At 37.4% G+C, this 21,737-nt stretch overlaps 1 protein-coding gene and 1 long non-coding RNA gene across 4 annotated transcripts in view; one reads left to right on the top strand and one right to left on the bottom strand.

The window, feature by feature from the left end:
• The window catches only part of grm3 (glutamate receptor, metabotropic 3), a 75,308-nt gene that overhangs the window by 21,441 nt on the left and 32,130 nt on the right, over positions 1-21,737 (top strand). For 2 of the 3 annotated variants that reach the window (XR_015514376.1, XM_087292315.1), the window contains exons 2-3: positions 9,215-9,822; positions 18,763-19,636. Coding sequence is in view for 2 of the 3 variants with exons in the window: in XM_087292315.1 (XP_087148441.1) it covers positions 9,373-9,822; positions 18,763-19,636 (1,324 nt within the window). In the remaining variant the exon portion in view is untranslated. 3 annotated transcript variants of the gene reach the window in all.
• LOC147832747 (uncharacterized) lies at positions 3,590-21,402 on the bottom strand. Its single transcript, XR_015514738.1, has 2 exons — positions 21,315-21,402; positions 3,590-4,674 (listed from the first exon to the last, which is right to left on the bottom strand). It is a non-coding gene; the product is annotated as an uncharacterized LOC147832747 (long non-coding RNA).

Genomic DNA, 21,737 nt, shown 5'->3' with positions numbered 1-21,737 from the left:
TTCTCCGTGTTGAGTTATTACATTTACGGGAGAATAGCCAGATTAAGCACTATTTAAAAATACAATATTTTATTCATTCATTTTCTTTCAGCTTAGTCCCTTTATTCATCAGGAGTTGCCACAACAGAATGAACCGCCAACTTATTCAGTTTTACACAGCGGATGCTCTTCCAGTTGCAACCCAGTTCTGGGAAACATGCATTCACACACATACACTACGGCAGGCCTGGACTGGCTAATCGGGAGCACCGGGAGAATTCCCTGTTTTATGTTGAATCAACACAATTCTTGAGGTTTTATAAGAGTCAACTTACAATTCTTGAGGTTTTATAAGAGTCAACTAATTGTTTTATGTTTAATCTAATTAATATTAATACTAGGTTAATATTAAGTTAATTTAATCGATTTGGTGTTAGGACATCTCATTTTAAATAATCAACGTCTTTCGATAGATTTGCTATTTTAAAGCTTGACCCTTTTGATCTCATTGATTGTCATACATTGTTTCTCCAGTTCCATGCAGTGAAAATATTGGTAGGCCAGGCACAAATCATAAAAATAATTTACTAGAGTTTGTTTGAGAAATTAGTTAGAAATTAACAATTGCAGTAAGTTCTAAAAACAAATGTTTTACAAACAACTTTTGAGAAAAACAGTGGTTTACAGCAGTGGTTCCCAACCCTGTTCCTGATGGCACATCAACAGTACATATTTTCAGCATCTCCCTATTCAAACACACCTGAATAAAATCATCAGAAGTAAATCAATGATGTGCAAAATTATAAAAAGGTAGTCAGCTTAATGGTTGCAATGGGTTTACTTATTACTTAAGAAATACACACCCCTAGAGTTAAAAAAAAGCTGAGTTTTACCAGTATTATCCATTAAGCCAATCTAAGAGTCTAGCTGGGGCCCTTTTACCTTAGCTTAGCATACATCATTAAGTCAGATTAGAACGTTAGCATCACACTCAAAATGACCAATTTGTCTCGATAGTTTTCCTATTTAAAGCTTGACTCTTGATCTGCATAATTTCATTCTGCCTTTTCCAGCCATAATACTGCATCAAAGACTGGAATAAGAGTCTAGCCGTATCAACCTAGAAAATACCAACTTTTCATTTTCCGTTATTATTAGTAAACAATGTAACTACATAAGTGTCAAGCTTCAGTCAGTCATTCATTCTTTTTCCTTCGGATTAGTCTAGGATTTATCAGAGCTTGCCACAGTGGAATGAACCAGCATACAACTCTGTATTGAGAAAAGTGTCCAGCTTTAAATAAAAAAATTATCCAAATTATTTTTTGAGTGAGATGCTAATGGTCTAGTCCGATTCAGTGATCTATGCTACGCTAAGCTAAAAGTGCTCTTGAGGTTGGCTGATGGTTTGAAAAATGGTAAAATGGAGTTGTAAAATGAGCATAGTGTAGTGTTCCTTTAGAAAAAGTCAACTTGTTGCATTTAAGGAAACTGCTCTACTCACTTTCCTAAGAATTTAATGACCTTTTTTTTTTTTTACATTGTAATAAGCAAAACTGTAAATTTAAACTCATTATCTGACTATAATTAAAAAAATAAGATATGAAATGGACTTTTTTTTTTACTTCACATGCTAACACCTGTTCTTTAAATTACATTCCAGCCTTAGCTCAGAATGTAAATAATTCATTAGCACAAATTATGCACAGAGGCTCCCTTTGTAGATACAATAGCATATAGCTGGTTATTAAATTTCCACAGATTAAAGATCTACATATTTATAAGAGCAATACATAATAATGGTTTACCTTCTATGATCTTTCTGAACACTATATGATAAAGTATGCGTGTCATGACTACAAGCATCACAGAGCAAGATTTCAAAGCCGTTTTACCTGTGCAGTCGGATACATTTCTGAGAGAAGCAGGACATTCAAAGAGAAAATAATGCAGGACTTTTATCCATCGGGAATTGATTGAATCATGAAGCTGCTTTCCATATGAGAGGTGGTCTGAGGAAAGGGACTAGGTAAAAAAACAGAGTGACGTCAACCAAAAAGGAACGTTTTTTTCTGAGGCATGCAGACATCATTACATTTTTATGTTTTACTTTGTATTAATGTGCATACTGTATATGAAGCATGCATATGTTCTTATACCTTTGTTGCATTTGTGTATGCTTTTCTGTATTATTTCTTAAATTATGTTTTCTTTATTTCATTTTACCCCCTTTACACATGACAATATAATGATTGTATGCTCTGACATTATTTTCTAGTGTAGCAGAATTGTGTGACTTAATTGCCTTTTAAATTGCAATTCTTAACTGGAGAAAGGTGAAATGGCAATGAATGTAAACTGGTTAAATAAACCTTAAATGTACACAACAAAGACAAGTTTAGTCAAGTTAAGATTTTTAAAGTTGACAGACTGAGGGTTGGATAAAACAATATAAAAATTATAGAATGACGCATGATTGGATGGATGGATGGATGATAGAAAGAGTAATATGGATGGATAAATAAATAGAATAATAGAGGGACAGAAGAAAAAACTGATTAACAATGAATGGATGAAAAGATGGATGAAGCAACAATAAAATAATCCTACATTCTAAATAAATAATTAACACTGGATGGATGAATGGATGGATTGATGTAAAGAACGACAGACAGAATGATAGAGATGAGACAGTTTAAGAACAAATTAATGGATTGATGGTTGGAATGAATAAATGGATCCAAGGATAGAAAAAATGTAGTTTGATAGATTCTATTTGATGGACTGGTGGATGGACGGATGGACAGACGGACGGATGGATGGATGGACAGATGGAAGGATGGAAGGAAGGATGGACGGACGGATGTATGGATGGATGAAAAATTGGAATGATGGAAAGATGGATGGATAGATTGATGGTTGGAATGATAAATGGATAAAACAGATGAATGGATAGATAGATTGATGGTTGGAATGATAAATGGACAGATGGAGGAATAAATGATTATAGAATGGATGGATGGACAGTTAGAACGACAGAACAATACAAAATTGGATGGATGGATGGATGGATGGATAATAGAATGATAGAAAGTAATATGGATGGATAAATAAAAGAATGATAGAATAATAGATGGACAGAAGCAAAACAGATTATATAGAACTGAATAGATGAATGAAAAGATTGATGAACGGATGAAGCAAAAATAAAATAATACTACAGTCTAAAAATGCTAAGTTATTTCTATCCAGGTAAAATATAGATATACCCAAATATTGGGTTAAGTTTGGTCCTATAAATTAAAACTTTTATTGAAAAAAAAATTACTTGGCAGTTGGTTTTGTCCATATTTTACAGAAAACTGAGCTAAAATAGCCCAGAATTTTTAGAGTTTGTATTTGCAAGAATGGATGGATGATAGAAAGAATGTTCAGATAGAAAGGATTAATTGAAAACAATAGAATGACAAAATGATGGATGGATGGATGGATGGATGGATGGATGGATGATAGCACAATTGATAGATAGAAGGAAAGAATGATCTAACAAGTGATAGATGGATGGATGGATAATTATATAACAGTGGACGAATGGTAGATGGATGGATGACTTTAGGATGGATGGTGGTTGGAACAAATAATAATACAATTCTATATAACAATAGACGAAAAGATAGATTGATGAAAGAACGGATGGATGGACAGACAGATCGATAAAACAATATAACATGATAGATGGATGGATGGATTGATGGATGGATGGATGGATGGATGGACGGACAGACGGACGGATGGATGGACCGACGGACGAATGCATGGATGGAAAGATTGACAGAATAATGGATGGATGGCTGGATGCAACAGATTAATGTGTGGATGGATGGAAAGAATGAAAAAAATATTGCTGGACAAATGGATAAAAAAGATGAATGCACAGACAGACAGGATAGATCAAAATCATAGCAAATAGAGATGGATGTATGGATGGTCAGACAGATTGACAGATGCATAGATTCCAAAGAAATCTTCTAATGAGTTTGGCCAATTGAATTCAAATTCCTATTCGGTTCTTGAAAGTACAGCCCTGTTGTCTCCTCGTGGCGTTTGTCAGTTTTAAACTGGTGGATGTTGTCTGACTGCTGGCCGCTCTCACTTTCTCCTCGCATTCTCACTCACTCTGCTCAGCGTCAGGGTGTGAGGGAGGGAAGCGCTCATGAATTTCCTCTCAGCCGGTGTGGCCACAGAGACTCAGTGTGCTAAAACAACACCGGTCCACTTCTGAAGAGTCCAAGAGTCTGTCATCAAAGCAGAAAGCGCTCTCCCTCCCCTCTCCAGATCTCCCGCTGACCCCTCAGGAGAGAGAGGAAGAGTATGAGCAAGCGGCGGCAGCATAGCTTTTGCCCAGCGAGAGCAGGATTGTCGCTGTTCGACTGGCAGACTGACTCACGGTGGAAGAAGATAATGAGAAAAGCTGCCGTCGGTGTGATGCTGCCAGAGGCCTGCGTGTTGTGCTTTGTGTTGCATTGCATGGTGGAGATAGCATCACTGCGGTTGAGTGTTATCCAGCCTTGGAGCCATCTCCGGGCCAGGCTGTGAGCCTTTGTATAGCTGCCAGAGCCGTGGAAACCCAGCAAGCCATCTCGCACACCTCATAAATCCACCCCCCGCCGCCGCCGCCTGCACTCGCCCACCCTTCTGCAAGGAAAAGTGGAAGAGGAAATCAGATTAGGGATGTTTAGTTTTTTTTTTCCCCAAGCCCTAAGATCAAAACCCAGGCTTAGATATCAAGGCTGCCTTTTGCACGGTTTCACCACTTTACTGCAAATGAATACACACACACACACACACACACATGCCATCAAATTGACAATTAGCTCCATTCACTGAGCGTGTCTGACGAGCTATTTATTGGCCAGCTAAATTAGTAGCATTATCGAAGAAGTTGTAGGTTCAGGATTTAATTAGTATTTCATACTTCTGTCATCCAAGCTCCATAAACAAGGCTGAAAAATCAACTCTAAAATAAACATTGAAGCTTATTTGCTTGACTAGGAAAAACAGCATTTTAAGGGATCCAACCCACTCCAGCCATAGTCTGCTCATGCTCATGCCATCAGGCAGGTGGTACTAAAGTCTGAGGAGCAGATCAGATCAGTTTCATGACAGTTTTTATTCTGTTGTAAGACTTTTAACAAACTGTGCAATAAGTATTTGTTCATTCCTTTTTGTGATAAATTGGTTTATACACTACCTGACTAAAGTCTTGTCGTAGATCCCAGTTGTAGGAGCAACAAATAATAACTTGATTCATAGTTAATCATTTGGAAAAGTGGCAGAAATGTATATTAACATGTAAATGTATAATAAATGTATAATAACTGCATCCCAATCATCACAAATACTGCAGATGATCTATTGGAACCTGCATGGACTAACGATTTTCACAGAAATCAGTTTGGTGAAGTCTGATGAAGGAAAAATCATGATTTGGGGTTACATTCAGTATGGAGGCGTGCAAGATATCTGCATTGTTGATGGAAAGATAAACAGCTTGAGGTATCAAGACATCTGTGCTGCCCTTTACATTAAAAACCACAAGTGAGGGCAAATTCCTTAGCAGGATAGCACTCCTCATACTTCGCATGCCTCCACATCAAAGTTCCTGAAAGCAAAGACGGTCAAGGTGCTCCAGGATTGGCCAGCCCAGTCACCATACAATAACATTATTGAGCATGTTTGGGGTAAGATGGAGGAGGTGTTGAAGATGAATCCAAAGAATATTGATGAACTCTGGGAGTCCTGCAAGAACGCTTTCTTTGCCATTCCAGATGACTTTATTAATAAGTTACTTGAGTCATTGCAGAGATGTATGGATGCAGTCCTCCAAGCTCATGGGATACACAATATTTATTATTTTCCCAATGCACCATGACTTTATATTCTATACTGTACATTATTTCTGTTAAGTGACAAGACTTTTTTAGGACCTTACTGTCCGAATTAATTAAAAATTAAAGCATGATCATATTTTATTTTGGTAAAATAAATGTAATCTAGAGGCCTTTGCCTTTCATATAAGCCACTTCTGATACCAAATGATCAACTAGAAGTCAGGTTATTATTGATTATTGAATGTTGATCCTAAAACTTGGAAAGGTTGGATAAACAAGACTTTTCTCAGGTAGTGTATTTCGAAAGATCATGCACCCTTTGGTGTAAATTCTCCATTAGTTAAGCTAGAAAGCAAGTTACTGGCTAAAAGCAAGAAAGCATATGCAGAACATCAAAACACTCGACTGCTCTGGTTGGATTTTATTAACTTTGACTTTTTTATCAGTTTGTGGTCTCATTTTATGTGTAACACTGACATCATCTTTCTTTTTACTACAAAGACATCATTTTTGCATGTAAATAACATAGTAAATGTAAAAAACAGGTCTCCAGCATAAATGGTAACATAAACAAAGAATCAATAATTCAACACTATTATGTCAATGGACTAAACATATTTGATGAGATGATGTTCTGAGGATTCTTAGCTTTCAAAATAAGCCGTGATGTACAGCAAAGAATATGTTTTAACTTTTTATTAAGTATGTTCTCCATATCTAAGCATGTTCTGTACAACTTACACAAATTTAGCAAATACATTCTTTATAAGCTTCCCATTGAAAAACAGCAAGCTACAATAGCTGCTTGAGGGGTGTAGCTTTAGACCGATGTATAGTTTGTCAAGATCACTGGTGTTCTTTTGATGTGATCTGTTCGTAAACATTGAAATGTTAAAAAACACCACCCCAGTGTGTCCATGTCCTGATGCTGGTTAATTAAATAGGCTTAAACTAGGCTGATTAGCAGCTCATGTAAATTTAAATTCAGCAATTTAGCATAAAAATTGTTAAATGGTCTTGAACCAAAACTATGACATCTGCCATATTGATGCAGTTTAAAGGATTGATCCAAACTGAAATGTAAATCTAGTTTGAGACCACAAATTCAAAATTCTGGCTTCTTGTTTAATTTTAGTTCACAAACGTCTGTGAAATTGGGTAAACCCCAAAATGTTTTACTATTATGAATATCTGCTCCAAAGAAAAGCCTGTGTATAGTAATTCAAAATATGCTAATGATTTTATCCAATTGCCAGCTCATTGTGATACATTAAGGTTAAAAAGGAAGACTGATGGAAAAAAATATAACAATTTCAGCAGACACAAAGTTTTTTTTTTTTTTCATTTCTTGTCAGCTCAACTGTTGCATCTTCTGTCTGAGCTTCTGTGCTGACTAATTTATGTTCCTCATGTGTTTTCCATCCTTGAAAATCTGTTTTGACAAATGCATTTGTAAGAGTACGGAAGGCGCGGAGGAGTTGGCGTTGGGTGAATTTGTTGCTATTTGTTTTTGTGTGTGTGTGACTCTTGTATAACTGGCAGGTTGGTTTTGCAGACAATCTTCTATCAGTTCTAAACAAAACACTGTGATTATAGAGAATGAAATGACCCTGCAAATTGTGCAAAACACAGGAGAGCTCTGAAATGTGTAATGATGAAGTCTGAGTCTCTTCACTCGACTTTCACAAGTCTGTTTAATTCAGCAGAGGGAGAAGCTGTCTCAGTAATGCCGCCGGACAGAGATTTTCTATGCAGGTAACTGAAGTGTTCAGGTGTTACTCCAAACGCCTGGAAGAGAAAAGGCATTTCTGACCCAGAAGTTCCCTAAGGATTTCCTTTGGCTCTTTATAGGGGCTGTTTTGGATTTCTGAGCAAAATAAAGCCTGTGATAACCACTGTGCTAAAGAAGATACCAGGACATTTTGTTCGATGGAAAGTGCACACAGTGCACTCAAACAACACACTCCTTGACAAGATGGACTACTTTTTTTGTATATTTTGGGAACACTTTATTTTTTATTATATTTTTATTACATACAACTGACTATAAGTACTTCAATACCAATTATACTGTAATATAAGAGTAGAGTATTGACCTTGTTCTTCACATACAAGCAGGTGCATGCATTGGAATCTTTTTGGCTCGAGACTTCCGGTCTTATTCACATCGATTGACTTTTAGACATTAAAAATGGCTAACTGTCTTTATATCTTAATGTGAATATCATTATCATTAACTCGTTATTAACACTCATGAACTTCTGTGTTTAAACGTAATGGTCATCAAGTACATTAAAAACCAATAGAAGTGTTCTGTCTACATCAAAATAAACTGTTTAAATAAAGGATTTCATCAGTAGTTAAGAATGAGTTAATAATAATGTGTTCCTTCAAGTCATGACATAAGGGTACATTAACAGCTCATGAGTTCATGTTAGTTACATTTAGCTTAAATGAAAGAGTTAATTAATACATTAATTGACAAACATGAACTGACAATTAAGCTAGCCATTATTCACACATGAATTAATGTGACTCATATTGTAGTGAAAGTTAGTCTTTGATTAGTACATGCCTTAACTCAGGGGCTCGCAACCCTTTTCACTGCGGGGCCCACTTTCTCCAATATGTCTAAAATAAAATTCTCTAAAATAAAATGTGTAAAAATTGCTCATTTAAACCTTTATTTATTAACAAATTATACATTCTATTATATTATTATAACAAAAATATTAAACATTTGTTGTGCCTTCAATTATTTTCTATTATCAGCATTTTATAAAAAATATAATTTATTTAAATGTAATTATATATAAAACTAAAAATATAATATATATAATTTTATTTATTTTTATTTATTTTTTAAATATACACATAGTTTGTGAATGAACAGACATGCAGACAGATGCCTTCATAAGGCTGTTTTTGCACTGAGTTGGAAGTAATCAATCAGAGAACAGGAAAAAAGTAAATTACTTCGATAATTTTAACATATCAAATATTATGTCGCAATCCAAAAATTATAGTATAATATTGAGAGTTAATTTTAATCTCACGGCCCACCTGCAGGATTGCTGAGGCCAGCTAGTGGGCTGTGGCCGAACGATTGAGAATTCCTGCCTTAACTCATTAAGGTCTTAATGAAGTAATGTTTAGTTGTCATATTAGTACCAATTCATACTTCAACCCTGAAAACTGTACTGACACAGCTTCAATGTACTAGAACTTCTGTGTTAAGCTGCCTTACACAATCTGCATTGTAAAAGCGCTATAGAAATAAAGATGAATTGAATTGAATTAAATCAGCATCTTACGTTGCCTCTTTCTCTCCTGTTTGTCTGCAGTTGAACAGCTGAACCCACTGCTGTGGATCTCCATGAGTAACCCGACAGAGCTCCCTGCTGCCCCTTCATGCCTCTCTCGGTTCCTTGACACCTACCCTCTTTCACCCTCGTTCTCCCCGCCCAACCGTAACACGTCCTCAGTCTTCTGTCCTTAAACGATGTGGTCAGCTGTCCGTGCTCTGCTCCTGCTGTCTGCCGGACTCCTGCAGTCCAGAGGAGACTCTCCCCGCAAGGAAATCAAGATCGACGGAGACCTGGTTCTGGGAGGCCTGTTCCCCATTCACGAGAAGGGCATGGGCATGGACGAGTGCGGCCGGATCAATGAAGACCGAGGCATCCAGAGGCTTGAGGCAATGCTCTTCGCTATCGATCAGATCAATCAGGACGTGGCGCTGCTGCCGGGTGTGGTTTTGGGAGTCCATATTTTGGACACGTGCTCGAGGGACACCTATGCTCTCGAACAGGCATTGGAGTTCGTCAGGGCGTCCCTTACGAAAGTGGATGATACGGAGTTCATCTGTCCCGACGGGTCTTACGCTCTTCAGGAGGACAGTCCACTGGCTATAGCAGGAGTCATTGGTGGATCTTTTAGCAGTGTCTCTATACAGGTTAGAAACTGTCGGTTTGATCTTAAATCTAGATAAAGCTTACACAATTTAGCAATATTCATTCATTTATTTTCCTTCGGCTTAGTCCCTTTATTCATCAGGGGTCGCCACACTGGAATGAACCGCAAACTTATCCAGCATAGGTTTTACACAGCAGATTGACCTTCCAGCTGCAACCCAGTACTGGGAAACATCCATACACACTCATTAACACTAATACACTACAGCCAATTAAGTTTATTCAATTCTATATCACATGTGTTTAGACTGTGGGAGAAAACTGGAGCACCCTAAGGAAACCTACGCCAACACGTGAAGAACATGCAAACTCCACACAGAAATGGCAACTGGTCCAGCAGGGACTCGAACCAGCAACCTTCTTGCTGTGGGGCGACAGAGCTAACCACTTAGCCACAGCGTCACCCCGAATTTAATCTAATTTTAAAACATCTGAAATGCTAAGTATATAAATAAATGACCAACCGACTAAACAAACAAACAAAGGAAAGAAATTAGTTATTAATTTTAGCCATTTATTTATTTATTTATTTATTTATTTATTTCTGTTTGATGTTTTTTTATTATTATTATTATTAATTGTTAACAAAACATACAGGCTGAAAAACCTATATAATGAAACATATCAATTAAAAAAAAAGAAAAAAAAACCCACGCTCCTCCCCTGCGGTCTCTTGAAACTGGGCTTTACAATGAATAGAAGTTAAGATAAAAACAAAAACAGAATACAGTATCAAATATCAATTATACAAACCAAGGCAATCATTCTGAATCCTGATCATTTCTTTTTGCAATAAACAAGGAGATTTTGTCAGCAGCTAAAGTCCAGATCTGTAATGTACTCATTTGTACCAAGTTCACTCACGCTGTGGATAACTCCAACATTATAATGTCTTGAAGTTGTACCAACCACTTGTACATGTCCAAATTATGTGGAGGCAGCCAATGTTGGGCTAGTTTGCCATTTGTTTTATAAAGTCTCAACATTTAAATTTGGGTCTCAAACTCAAGATTACTGGAGACTATTAAGCAGGTGAGTAGGAGGTGGTTGGAGCTAAATTATGAAGAGGCGTGGCACTCCAGGAATTGAGTTTGAGACCACTGATTTCAGGTATATAGTTGTGTAATTTATGTAATAAATCCAATTTTCCAAATATCTAAATAAATGAATACATACATACATGCATAAGTAAACAAAGTAAACATGGTAAAGTAATTTAACACAGAAATTATTAGTCAATTTTTGTTGTTGTGCAGAAAATTAACCAGTTACTATAATCATTTTAGTAATAGTTACTAATCAATTATAATTAATTGTGGAAAAATAAAGTTTTTGCAACTTAAAATTCACAGTTAAAATATTATTTAATGTATTATGATCTATCTGTCTATCTATCTATCTATCTATCTATCTATCTATCTATCTATCTATCTATCTATCTATCTATCTATCTATCTATCTATCTATCTATCTATCTATCTATCTATCTATCTATCTATCTATCTATCTATCTGTCTGTCTGTCTGTCTGTCTGTCTGTCTATCTATCTATCTATCTATCTATCTATCTATCTAAATAAAAACAAGCATTAAAAAATATTTTTAAAAATATATAGTAAATAACTATCTTTGGGGTCGCCTACAAAACTATACTGCTATTTGAACATTTATACAGATTATAAACCTTAAAATAAAAACTTCATGAAATAAATTATGGACCAATACAAGAATGTAATGTAAATATAGATAAATAAACAAACAAATAGAAAACAAAACAACTCAATTGGTTTAAACAAATTTAGATTTTACATATTTCAAATGATTGCATGCAATACAGTCGAAATCAGACATTCAAGAGCCGAGTTTAATTAGCCCTATTTAATGAACTACACATGAACGAAGCAGAAAACCCCCTCTTTGTAGTGTAACCTCCCTTGAGATCCTCGAGTACACATTTTCAGCACAGTCACCTAAATAAACCTCTTTTATTAGTGTACAGTTTGGATGAATTCATTATTTCTCACTGAATTATTTGCCGGTTCGTCTTTGTGAATCACAAATTTGTTCTTCACCCTCCAGAAATCTACTTGGCAAAACAACAACACAGCTCTTTTTTCCCTAACAAACTATGAAAAGCCCAATTCATTATTTAAGGCAAGACACTGCAGGTGAATATGAACCAATATATATCACCATACTTCCCCAGCTGATACATTACATTAAGAAACAATACAAGTGTTCTAAAATGTTATGCTTTAATATGAAAATGAGCCTTTATTTAATTCAATATGTGCTAATTTGCATCTATTTTTAGCACAGCAATCTGAACATTGGAAGAAGCCAGCTTCCTTTTTTTCAGAAATATTAAGAGTCAAAGGTTTTTTCTGAAGGGATTTTGAGTATTTATTTTTATTCATTCATTCGTTTTCCTTTCAGAGGTCGCCACAGCAGAATGAACTGCCAACTATTCCGGCATATGTTTTTTGTAGCGAATGCCATCCAGCAGCAACCCAGTACAGGGAAACATCCATACACACGTTCACAAACACACTCATACACTATGGCAAATTCAACTCTACTATAGCACATGTCTTTGGACTGTGGGGAAAACCGGAGCACCTGGAGTAAACCCACACGACCTGCTAGAGAACATGCAAACTCCACACTGAAATGACAACTGGCCCAGCCGGGACTCGAATCAGCAACCTTCGTTCTGTAAGGCGACAGTGCTAACTACTGAGCCACCATGCCACCTGTATCTCTTTTTATCACTCTGTAAATTCTCGCACAATGTTTGAATCACTGGGTGCACATTGCCCTCCAGAATGATTCGCTAGTCCTTTGCAGTGACGTGCTCATCTAGCACAAGTATTAGACTTAGGGAATACCAATATATTGCAGACCAAACCATCACTGATCCACCTCCATGCTTCACTCTGAGCATGCAACAGTATGGGTGGTACACTTCTTTGGGGCTTCTCCACACCATAACTCTCCTGGATGTGGGGAAGACAGTGTAGATGGACTCATCAGAAAACAATACGTTTCACATTGTCCATAGCCCAAGATTTTCATTGCTGGCACTATTGAAACCGACGTTTGGCATTGGCACAAGTAACCAAAGGTTTGGCTATAGCAGCCTGGCCATGTATATTGACACTGTGGAACTCTGCTAATTAAACCTTCAACCTTCATCACGTTTGTGATGTGATTTCGCAGGTCAGAGTTCAACAAAGTTAAAATGCAGTGACAAAATTGTCACATAATCTTGCATTTCTAGTCTGCTGCATCTATATGAATGGAAGTCTATAGAGCGAAAAGTGCAGTGTGGAAGCTGCTTTAGTTGTGGAGTTTGCAATTAGTGAAGATTGGCTACCAGGCTTGTCAAATTTAGCCATGAAACCTCCAACACTAAATTGGTTGTTTCAGTTTTGCAGCATTGCCTAACCCCTATATATTCAGGAAAATTATGTATACATATCCCTCTTTAAAAACCTTCAGAAGATATAAAAAAAACTTTGTGTGGTGCAAGTGTTGCTGAAGTGAATATTTTAAGAAAAAAATAATTTTACAAAAAGTGTATTGATCAAGGCAGCATAGTGGTGCAGTGGGTAGCGCTCTCGCCTCAAAGCAAGAAGGTCGCAGGTTCGAGCCTCGGCTGGGTTAGTTGGCATTTCTCAGTGGAGTTTGCATGTTCTTCCTGTATTCGCATGGGTTCCCTCTGGGTGCTCTGGTTTCCCTGACAAGTCCAAAGACATGCGATAAAGGTGAATTGGGTAGGCTAAATTTTCTGTAGTGTATGAGTATGAATAACAGTGTATGGGTGTTTCCCAGTGATAGGTTGCAGCTGGAAGGGTATTTGCTGTGTAAAACATGTGCTGGATAAGTTGGCGGTTTATTCCGCTGTGGCAACCCTAGATTAATAAAGGGACTAAGCTAAAAAAGAAAATGAATGAATGTATTAAGTGTGACAAATTAAACATTTAATGTCTGTGTGAACTGGAAGTTGCTGAGTCTTTTATTCCAGTATGTTGATGCCCTTCTAACTGAAATGAAATATGAGTAGGGGGCGGAGCTTTTTTTGCAAGCCTTTCCCTCGTTGCAAATTAACAATATGACAGGCTTAGTTAAAAATATTGTGTGAAAACATGCGGAAGCAAAACATCCGACTTTGAATAGTACCAAATAAACATTTTTTTCCAGTGAATTAACTTTGAAGGATTAATTGTTCATCTAAAGCAGGGGTGCCCAAACTTTTATCTAAAGCAAACTTGATTGAGGACTGTTGGCCAAATAAATACCAAACCGTATATATTACATTTGCCATGGGTAATTTTATAATTTATTTGGTAATATTTCAAAATAATTAGAAAACATTGCTTTAATCATATTGACTAATGCAGTATCATTTTTATTCATTCATACATTTTCTTTTCAGCTTAGTCCCTTTATTTATCTGAGGTCTCCACAACGGAATGAACCAATACCATTTTTAACATTTTATAGTGATCTTATTCCGTCACGGTGGCTGGTTCGAGCCTCGGCTGAGTCAGTTGGCATTTCAGTGTGGAGTTTGCATGTTCTCCCCACGTTGTTACTCCAGTTTCCACTACAAGTCCAAAGAGATGTGTCACAGGTGAATTGGGTAGGCTAAATTGTCCAAAGTGTATGTGTGTGAATGGGAGTTTATGGGTGTTTCCCAGTGATCGGGTACGCCTGAAAGGGTATCCGCTGCTTAAAATATATGTTGGATAAGTTGGCAGTTTATTCCGCTGTGGCGACCCCAGATCAATAAAGGGACTAAGCCGAAAAGAAAATGAATGAATGAACTGATTAAAGTAAAACATAAACAGTCCCATTTATAACACAAGTTCGATGCTGAATACACTAATCGAGCTTGCTTCGATTTGCTTGCAGAGGTCTTGTGCAGTTTGCTGACAGTATTTATATTTAAAGTCTGATTTACACTATTTAATTGAATTTCAGTGACTGTTTTTGTAGCTCAGAAATAAAACCAGGGGTTATACGTTAAATTCAAAATGGCGATCACTTTTAAAGGCTTTTGCCCCAACCACCTCCCCATCTTTCCGGATGGGATGGTGGGCCAAATTAAAGGTTACCATTTGCCAACTTTGTCAATTGACCCCTACTTTGTGCATCTCTGATCTAGAAAACCAAATAAACATTGCAAATTTTTTATTTACACTGACTTTAAAAGTGTATTTCAGAGGTTTCCTTTGCATCAGACTGAACTAGAATTGTTTATGAAAAGCCAAAAATCTTAAAAAATGGCAGATGCATGAAAAAATGGCGTTGCCTGCATTGTCTCGTCCTAAACACCTGCCTACATATAAAACTGCGCCACCCCCATTTCCATTCTTCGCCCCTGTAAATCCAGTTTTCTTTTTGCATTCCTCTTGTACGTGCAAGGATTAGCACTGCGGCTATGCTATTGTGTGTTGCGCGTTGTTGCTTTCTAGTAGCACTGGTGACAGAGCCATGGAAATTTGCATAATTTTGCATAACCCTCTATCCATTTGTGGCTCAGTTAAAGCTGACTTCCTCTATCAGTTCCAAAGTCCGTAATCTGTCTAACCCTCCTTCCCTCTCCATCTTTTTCTTGTTCCCCATCAGTCTTTTCCCCCCGTGGTCTCCCTGCAGTTTTATTTAGTGATATTGCCTGTTTCTGCCAAAGAGCTTGGAGAATTGTGACCTCGCTGTGGTCTCTCGTTAGATAACCATTGTTATCCATCGCTCTGCTTTCATCGCCAGCGACTGGCCATTGTTTTTCTGTCACGACACCGGCTGTTGTTTGACAATCCCGCCTCTCTCCCTCTGGCAGAGTCACTCCTGAGAGCCAGTGTACACTTCTGTCCCTCATTCCTGCAGATTCTTTTAAGTTGCATCATATCTCTGCGTTCACAGGGATGCAGGTTTACTCTCCATTGAATGGGGGGAAAACTGTATAAATATTTTTTTTTCTAAAGAAACAAAAAGTTCAGGTATTTTTGTTGCACTCTGAGATATTTAGATACACTTCAACCCATTTCTTGACTCATTTTACTTTTAAAATTTGTTGAATTTTCCACATGAAGTGTCAACAGGGTAGAGAAAAGTCCCATAATGCAATTCATAACTTTAAAATCCTAAAATATGGATACTGTTAATTAAGTTATATTTTTTACAGTGTACAAAGGTCTGATAAACATTTTAACATTATCACTTGTTCTATCTATCAAGTTACAAATGAAAATTAAAAATCATAATGAAGACAGACATAATGCAAACTTGGCAAAACACTACCTAAATAGTTAGTTCTGTATTTGTTAACATTAGCCAATAGCACCCAACAGGCACAGGACGTCAACATGACATCATTGCATTTTGTTTGAAAATGAAAATCGGGTTGACGTAAGAACCCAATGTCAGGCCGACATCAATGTACAGTGTCAGACAGATGTTGTATTTTAGTTACTTTCCAACGCAACCTAAAAACAACAAAATTTATTCATTCATTTTCTTTTCGGCTTCTTCCCTATATTAATCAGCAGTCACCAAAACTAAACTAAAACTAAAAATATCAACGTCGAATGATGTTACAGCTTGACGTTGTGTGGACGTTACCAATATGATGTCTATCAGACTTTGGATTTTGGTTGTCATACCTGATAAATAAATGTCAGTATTTGACATTAATATGACGTTGTTTTAAGATGTTAGCTCGACGTTGGTTTTTGGTCACTTTCCAAAGCAACCTAAAATCAACCAAATATCAACATATGATGTTACAGCTTGACATAGTGCAGACGTTACCAATATGACGTTTATCAGACGTTGAATTTTGGTCGTCGTATACCTGACAAATAAATGTCAGTATCTGATGTCAAGATGTTGGTTTAAGATGTTGGCTCGACGTTGGATTTTGGTCACTTTCTAACACAACCTAAAATCAACCAAATATCAACGTCTAATGATGTTACGGCTTGGCCATGTATGGATGTTAACAATATGATGTTTATCAGACGTTGAATTTTGGTTGCCATACCTGACAAATAAATCAACACAACCTAAAATCACCCAAATCAACGTCTAATGATGTTACAGCTGGGCGATGCAGTGGCACAGTACGTAGTGTTGTCACCTCACAGCAAGAAGGTTGCTGGTTTGAGCCTCGGCTGGGTCAGTTGGCATTTCTGTGTGGAGTTTGCATGTTCTCCCTGTGTTCGCGAGGGTTTCCTCCGGGTGCTCCGGTTTCACCCACAGTACAAAGACATGTGGTATAGGTCAATTGAGTAGACTAAATTGTCCGTAATGTATAAGTGTGATTGAGTGTGTACGGATGTTTTCCAGAGATGGGATTGCAGTTGGCAGTTCATTCCGCTGTGGTGACCCCTGATGAGGGATTTAGCCAAAAAGAAAATGAATGAATGAATGATGTTACAGCTTCACATTGTGCAGACGTTACCACTATAACATTGATCAGACATTGGATTTTGGTTGCCATACCTGACAAATAAATGTCAGTATTTGACATCAATATGTGATATGATATGTTGGTTTAAGACGTTGGTAGGACGTTGAATTTTGATCACTTTTCAACACAACCTAAAATCATCCAAATCAAAGTCATTTGACGGCAAAATAACATTGTCCTTAGATACTGGTGACCTAAATCTAACCTAATATTAGCATCTTATGATGTCGAATGTCTGCTGAGCACAATGTCCTCAGTGACATTTTTTATTTTACATTATTAAAGCAATTTATTCATGAATAGCACACTGATGAACCAGAGTCAAACTTTACAATAGTATGTTATATAATACACACAACATGTAAGCCTTGAAGGAATAGTTCCCCCAAAAGTAACCTCATAATTTACTCTCCCTCATGTGGTTTTAAACCCTTATGGTGTTTCTTTCTTCTGGTAAACACAAAAGAATATATATTGAAGAATGCTGGTTGCTGGCACACATCAACTTCCATATTAGAAATTAAATAACTATGAGTGTTAATGTGTGCCAACAACCAGCAGTATTCAAATTATCTTTGTTTGTGTTCGATAAAAGAGAAGAAACTCAAAATAGGTTTTGAGCAAGGGTGAGTACAGAATTAAAATTTTTGGGTGAACCATCCCTTTAATGTAAATGAGTTGTGTGACATTTACACTGACCCCACAAATACACAAATGTGGATGTTTACCCTAGGATTTTACCATGTGAAACATAAACAAAATGATTACCCTGTATCAATTGTTAAATTTGGCTAAATTGTGTGAAACATGAAGCAGCATTCCTGGTTATCCAGTATTCGGTTTACCTGTGATTTACAATGACCTGATTTAATTTAGTGTAGAAGTCTAAAAACACAGGACGTTCCTAATAGGCTTTTTCCAACTACACATTTTGTTGAATCAATAAAAAGAAGCATGCAAGCAAAAGTTAGATCATCAATTTAGATGTCATGTTGACTTTAAGCTCTTCTTACACCTGAACATCAATATAGCAGCAGGACAATAAGCACTATTGAGAATTCATTACACAAAATAATGATTGCACAATAAAGAAGCTGCAAGCTGTCTTAGCTTTGACGTAAAGACTTGAATCATTGTACGCACCAGTGTCAGTGTTATGCAGGAATGGAGATGTTTTCCTGTGCATTCCTGCGCACTTAGCGTGGGATGTGTGATATGGAGGAGCCAAGCTGCATCTCACCAAAGAGAAACGTTTTCACGCTGCTCAGCCCTGCTGAGACTGCATGCGTCCTCTTAATTGGGCTAATGTGGCTTGATCCAATCAAATGACTAAAAAAAGAATATTTTATGTATCATAGACTCTGGATGATTATTTAATAGGGTGCTGACTTATTGATTAAAACAGAGTTTGTAATGCATCGCTCTATATGTTTGTGTTTTTCTCTCAGGTTGCAAACCTGCTGCGGTTGTTTCAGATCCCTCAGATCAGCTATGCTAGTACCAGTGCCAAACTCAGCGACAAATCCCGCTATGACTACTTTGCACGAACCGTCCCTCCAGATTTCTACCAGGCCAAGGCCATGGCGGAGATCTTACGGGCCTTCAACTGGACCTACGTTTCCACCGTGGCCTCAGAGGGAGACTATGGAGAAACAGGAATCGAAGCCTTCGAGCAACAAGCGCGTTTGAGAAACATCTGCATCGCTACTTCGGAAAAAGTAGGACGATCTAGCGCAAAGCGTTCTTCATATGAGGCCGTGGTCCGCCAGCTCCTCCAGAAGCCCACAGCTCGCGTCGCTGTTCTTTTTCTACGTAGCGACGACGCAAGAGAACTAATCGCCGCTGCCGCCCGCCTCAACGCATCTTTCCTCTGGGTGGCCAGCGACGGATGGGGGGCGCAAGAGAGCATCGTCAAAGGGAACGAATTCACAGCAGATGGTGCAATCACGCTGGAGCTAGCGGCTCATCCCATACCAGATTTCAACCGTTACTTCCAGACCCTCACGCCCCAAATTAACCATCGCAACCCCTGGTTCAAAGACTTCTGGGAGCAAAAGTTTCAGTGTTCATTGGGTGGGACGTCAGCAACAGGGGCAGGAACCCCAAAGCCACCTTGTGACCAGGAACTGGTTATCGACAAGTCCAATTTTGAGCCAGAATCAAAGATTATGTTTGTGGTAAATGCAGTGTATGCCATGGCGCATGCTTTGCATCGCATGCAACGGACTTTGTGTGCCAACACTACACGTTTGTGTGATGCCATGCGCAGTCTTGATGGCAGGAAACTCTACCGGGACTTTCTGCTGCACGTCAACTTTAGAGGTAACCTGCTCTGTTTTGTTTTGTCTTTCTCCTCGCGGTTTTTCTTAGACTAGTACTGTATGAGTTTACGGCATATCTGTGTCAGTCTGTGGTTGTGAAGCGATGGGTTTACAGGCTCTGTAATTAGAGACTCTGTGTGTCTTGATTGCGACTGGGAGAATGAGGCACCTTCTGTCAGCGCCGCTGAGAACTCGGCATTGACTGACAGCTGAAGGAGAGAAAGCCAGGTAAAAATAAACTATGTTAAAGTGCTCAGCATGCTCAGGTTTGCCGCGGCAAGTAGATGGGATTATGCCACACTTATCTGTGACTCTGCACAAACACATTCAAAGGCAAACTCACAGAGGGAGAGAGCAAATGATAGCTAGAAGTTTTGAGAGAGGAAACGATGCAGAAAACTCCAAACGGGGATGATAGAAAAGGCAGCATAATTATAACGAATGCTTTAAGAATAATGTGGAGATGCAAAATAAACCTCGTAAGGGTAATCAAAACCCTCACTTGAAACAGAGAGGTCTTATTTGATACTGGAGGGGCTTATTTTGCAAAAATGACCAACAGACTGTGCATAATTTAGTTGATTACACGAGTACTCATAAAATAAATAAAAAATGCACATTAAATATTGATTTGAGTTGAAATTTTATAATGTAAGAAGAGGCTCCAGAATTATGTAAGTAAATGTCATGATGCATAGTAAAGGACTACTAAGGCTACTAAGTTAGTATCAGGTGGTGATAGAATATATTAGCAATATCACACGAGAAGCAGTGTGATATGGCTGCATATACAAAAATACCCCACTGCTACGAGAGTAATACTGCATTTATACAAAAGTTTAAGGGCATGATCGTGTATATACAAATGAAAATCAAACACGGAGAGTCTCAAAAACCTTTTTTGTAAGAGGAACTACTTTCTTCCACCTCTTATTCACATCTGCAGCTGACGGTCAGAACAGTAGAAACTGTTGCCAGTACACAAACATCACTTTAGAGCTAGAATTTGAATGATTTTCTAGCATAATGTCTAAAAAACAGGTGACTTTGCTCACATTTAAGATTATACGGCTGAAAGGCATGATCAGTCTAGACTCTAGAGATTAGGTTAGGCTGCCCAGTATTTCTCTGTTGCAATCGGGAGATCACATTAATTAACCCCGAAAAAACCAAACTACCAGATTACTGTGGTATAATACAGCACTACAAAAAAAAGAGATCGACTCAGAATGCCATTTACCAGTTCTATAATCATTTGGTCAGCTGTTTGAAATACGAAAACAAAACGCTGAGTTTTTCTCCTCTAAGCACTTATGCAGTCTCTGTCGCCATCTTGCGGCGGTCAAAAACATGCTCTCCAAAATTATAAATATTTTAAAATAGGCACCATACTTATAATTAACTGCAGTTTCAATCGAATTAACTACATTTCCGCCTAAAAAAGGCATTAAAAATACATTACGTTGTCCAACAGTTACAATATTTGTCAAACTGTAATGTTAGTGAGTTTATTGTCGTGTGGGCGGAGTAATACACAAGAGTGAAGAAGCTGTTGGAGAGCTGTTTTGTAGGAAGCTGAGGAGTGCAGAATTTCGCACGGCTATCAGCCAATCAGATTCGATAACCAGACAGAACCGTTGTATATTAATAGTGATAATAATAATAAATCGTTCACTCACTCATTCATTTGCATCCGCTTTTCCGACCGCGTCGTGGTGGCAGCAATCTTAGAAGAGAACCCCAGACTTCCCTCTTCCGGGGGAATCCGGAGGCGTTCCCAGGCCAGTCGAGATACATAGTCCCTTTAATAAATAATAATAATAATAATAATAATACTAGTAATGTTTAATGTTATGCTTGCTATTTAATTGTACAAAATTAAACAGTAATTTTTGCAATTATTATTTATATATATATATATATATATATATATATATATATATATATATATATATATATATATATATATATATATATATATATATATATTAAAATCTCATTTAATACTGTGAATTTTAAGCATCGTTACATCAGACATAAGTGTTACATTTTTTATAGAATGCATGCATTATTCTAATATGCGACTATTATGCTTGATGAAA

This window comes from Danio rerio, chromosome 18, assembly GCF_052040795.2.
Source record: "Danio rerio strain M-AB ecotype USA chromosome 18, GRCz13ab, whole genome shotgun sequence".
NCBI classification, from domain to species: Eukaryota; Metazoa; Chordata; class Actinopteri; order Cypriniformes; family Danionidae; genus Danio; species Danio rerio.
Note: the sequence above shows the minus strand (reverse complement) of the source record. Positions and strands in the feature narration are given on the sequence as shown.